The sequence below is a fragment of the Equus przewalskii genome, chromosome 1 (genome assembly GCF_037783145.1).
Source record: "Equus przewalskii isolate Varuska chromosome 1, EquPr2, whole genome shotgun sequence".
NCBI classification, from domain to species: Eukaryota; Metazoa; Chordata; class Mammalia; order Perissodactyla; family Equidae; genus Equus; species Equus przewalskii.
In genome coordinates this window covers 160,323,194-160,327,012 of record NC_091831.1, presented here as the reverse complement: position 1 = coordinate 160,327,012, position 3,819 = coordinate 160,323,194, and the positions used below count along the sequence as shown (strand labels likewise).

Genomic DNA, 3,819 nt, shown 5'->3' with positions numbered 1-3,819 from the left:
TAACATCTATGCCCATCTTCCTCTACTTTATATGTGAGACGCCTACCACAGCATGGCATGCCAAGCAGTGCCATGTCAGCACCCGGGAGTCGAACCGGTGAACCCCAGGCTGCCAAAGCACAACGTGCGCACTTAACCACTGCGCCACCAGGCGGCCCCTTATGTTTTGTTTTTGACATAAAGAAATCTAAAAATTTTACATAGGCTAATTTATAAATTTATTTTTATGTTTCTTCCATTAAAAAACCCCCTGCCCACCTATTTTTACCTAAATTTTCTATGTTTCCATGGTTTATATTTATCTGTTTAATTCATTCCACATTTATTTCAGTTTAAGATATGAATGAGGATCTAACTTAACTTTTTCTCCAAGACTAGGTGATCTCTTAAATTACCTTCATTTATTCAACTTATTCCTTCAGTAAAACATAATACCAGACACTTAACATGGTACTTACTCTGTACCAAGCCCTATGTTGAGCATTCTAACATATATTAATGCATTAATGTTTACAAGGATTCTAAGAAGTAGATGCTATTGTTATCTCCATACATGTAACTGAGATGCAAGGAAGTATTGCTTGCTGAAGATCAAATGGCTAATAGGTGGCTGGGATCTGAGCCTAGATAGTTGGCTTCCAGCAGCTGTTCTCAATCTCTGTGCTATGCTGCCTCTCAAAATGATTGAGGTCTATAGCGTGCCTTGCAGCTACCAGCTTTGCAGCTAGTAGGCTTCTGTAGTACGCTGCATGTTTTTCTTCCCACCAGTTAGTTTTACCAAGAATCAGTTGTTAGTTTTCAAACCTTGATTCAAAAATTGGACTTGTTATTTTAACTGTGTGTTTTAACTAAATAAAGACAAACCAATGAAATGTGAGTGCAAAAACAAAGCTATTTCTGTGAAAACTAATTTGATTTTTTTCAATAAATTCCATAAAACCAGATAATGAGGAAGGTTTTGTTGATTTTGTTGTAGGTAAGAACTGTGAAGATTGGCAAACAAACAAGCAACAAGTGAAAATTCTAGAATTCTGCTCCTAGATAGTTTCTCAAGCGTCTTTAAAATTTTTGTACTACTGAAACAAATACTGAAAATTATAGAGGACGCGTTACAAATGTGGCTCAAACCAGAACGAATACAACAATTATCTCATTTGTTTTCAAAGTAAAGCATACTTATAGATGGGTGAATTCATAGTTGTTTATAGGTTTTAATTTCAAATAAATATTTAAGGAAGGCATGTATCACTTTTAAATCGACTTTCTGCTTTAACAACCCCTCTGCCCCCAATAACGAGCCGAGTACTAGTCTCAGTCTCTTTGAAAGGAAGTCTCCTACCGAGGTTAGCCAATAGTCTTGGCATTAATTGAATTGACCTTCTTTTCTTTACTGATTAGAAAGTCTAATCATCTGTTAGATCCTCATGTTTACACATTATCTTCCCAGACTATCTACCCAGTTGCGTTGTTCTATTTGCTGGTTCTTGACTTCGTGTTTTAACATATGAACTGTTTATTTTTTATTCAATATGTCTTAGCTATTCTACCTTATTAATTTTTTCATACATATATTTCCAAAGTCTATCATAAAAATAATTTCGTTGAGGATATTTTTATCAGTTTTGAAAGGTTCCAGTGAAGAAGGTATGCTAAGTTTATTATTATACCTTAAAAATGAGGCAAGATTAAGGAACTCAGATACAGGCTAGGATCAGAAACATTAAGACATACCGCAGGCATAGTGGTCTACTGAGTTTTCTGTATTCTCTGACAAGACTTCATGAGCCAATAATGATACATGTAAGGAACCCTTGTGGATTAGATCACAAGCTAAAACACTGTCTAGGAGGTGATAGCTCATGGAGATCAAGATAGGAGCTGCATTTGTAGGGGTTCTGGCAAGAAGGTCACTTTCCCCCTCTCTCAGGTCCGGCTCATCTTTGTGAGAGGAGCTTGCTCATTTGCTCACTAAATACCAGCTTCACCTGTTTGTTCCTCAGGGTGTAGATGAAGGGGTTGAGCATTGGGGTGACCACAGTGCTGAGCAAGGCCACCAGTTTGTTCCTGTCCTCCCCTTGGTCACCCTTGCCTGACCGGAAATATATGAAAAAGCAGCTGCCATAGAAAACAGAAATAACAATGATATGAGAGGAGCAGGTTGAGAAGGCTTTCTGTCTCTCCTTGGCTGAGGGGATGCACAGGATGGTGTGGAAGATGTGTCCATAGCAGGTGGCTGTCACCAACAGAGTGCCTATTAAGCTGAAGTTGGCCACAATAAAACCTAGAAGCTCTATCAGACTTGTGTCTGCACATATGAGTTCCAGGAGTGGAAAGCTGTCACAGAAGAAATGATTAATGATATTGGGACCACAGAAGGGCTGCTGAAATATGAGGAAACTTGGAACAATGATGAGAAGGAATCCTGCCGTCCATGAAGAAAGAACCAGCTGGACACAGACCCTTTTGCTCATGATGGTGGCATAACGCAAGGGGTTACATATGGCCACATACCTGTCAAAGGACATCACTGCCAGCAGGAGGAACTCTGTGGTGCCCAGAAGGAAATAGAGGAAAAACTGGAGAAAGCAACTTGCTAGAGAGATGGTATTGTGTCCAGTCAGGATATTGATCAGCATCTTTGGGAAGACGACCGAGGTTAACCAGATCTCCAGGACAGCAAAGTTGCGGAGGAAGTAGTACATGGGGGTGTGCAGGCGCCTGTCCATGAGGGTGATGATCACGATGAGGAGATTCCCCAGTAGAGTGAGGAGGTAGGTCAGGAGGATCCCCAGGAAGATGAGCATCTGCAGCTCACAGGCATCTGAGAGCCCCAGCAGGACAAACTCGGTGATAGTGGTGTGGTTCCCCATGGCTTTTCTGACCTCTGCTGGGGGTGGCCAATTAGAGGTGTGCAGCATCAGGAGTCATGATGTTCTGGGGATCTGAGGACACTTGGAACTGAAAGGCAAGAGTAATGAGTGTGGCATTTGGAGCTGAAGGAGTCCTTTTTTGTCGTTGACCTACTAGCCCCTTTCTCTCCCTCTTCGTGCTGGTTGTGCAGATCCCTTATTGAATTAGCATCAGGTCACATAATTTGAGCCAATTTTCTGAGATTCTTTGGAGGAAGTTTTGCCTTTATCAATTCTTTTTATATTTCTCTTGTTCCTGTTAGGAAAATGTGTTAAATCCTTTTCATTCCTTTCCCTTAGGTCAGATGGCATCTTTTCCCATATTTGTCCCAGATATTGTAAGCATTCTCTGAAGTCCATTAAATTCTTTCCCTCCACAAATCGTGTATCCAATGGATCATAGAGCTTTCTTGAAAGCATTGCTGGAGTATTTATTCTAGAGTTTCTTACAGAAGGCATTTAAGTTAGAGAGACTGTGGTTGCACCTGAGTTCCATGATGGACTAACTTATCTGGGGCAGGTCATCTAACCTCACTGAAACTCTGCTTTCTCACTGGGAATAATGACAGTACCTATGCAAAAAGTTCTCCTAGAACTTAAATGAATAATCCATACTGAACACTTAGCACTTAGTGGAAGCTCGCCACAGAGCAAACAGTTGCATGATGTTAGCTATTTTTATTTCTCCCTTTGTGGCCAAAACTCTAGTAGGAAAATAATAAGTAAGAGCAAAATTGAAGAAATAATACTGGGATTTAGGGCAAATGTATTTTAATAAAAAGTTTCAAAAATTTTACCAGCTCATCATGAAAAGTTTGGGAAATACAGAGAAATGAAATAAAAAGCGTCACCCGTAGCCCCACAGAGAGAACATTTAAGATTTTGACTGATCGCTATTGTATTTTTTCTA

The 3,819-nt window shown here is 40.0% G+C and overlaps 1 protein-coding gene across 1 annotated transcript; it reads right to left on the bottom strand.

Moving 5' to 3' along the window:
* Positions 1-1,934: 1,934 nt before the first annotated feature.
* On the bottom strand, positions 1,935-2,918 carry LOC103560898 (olfactory receptor 6E1-like). Its single transcript, XM_008535236.2, has one exon. The coding sequence runs from the start codon at positions 2,916-2,918 to the stop codon at positions 1,935-1,937; it is 984 nt and encodes a 327-aa protein (XP_008533458.2).
* Positions 2,919-3,819: the final 901 nt, after the last annotated feature.

Coding starts and splice junctions, on each gene's coding strand:
- LOC103560898 (XM_008535236.2), bottom strand. CDS start 2,918: ATGCTGCACACCTCTAATTGGCCACCCCCAGCAGAGGTCAGAAAAGCC.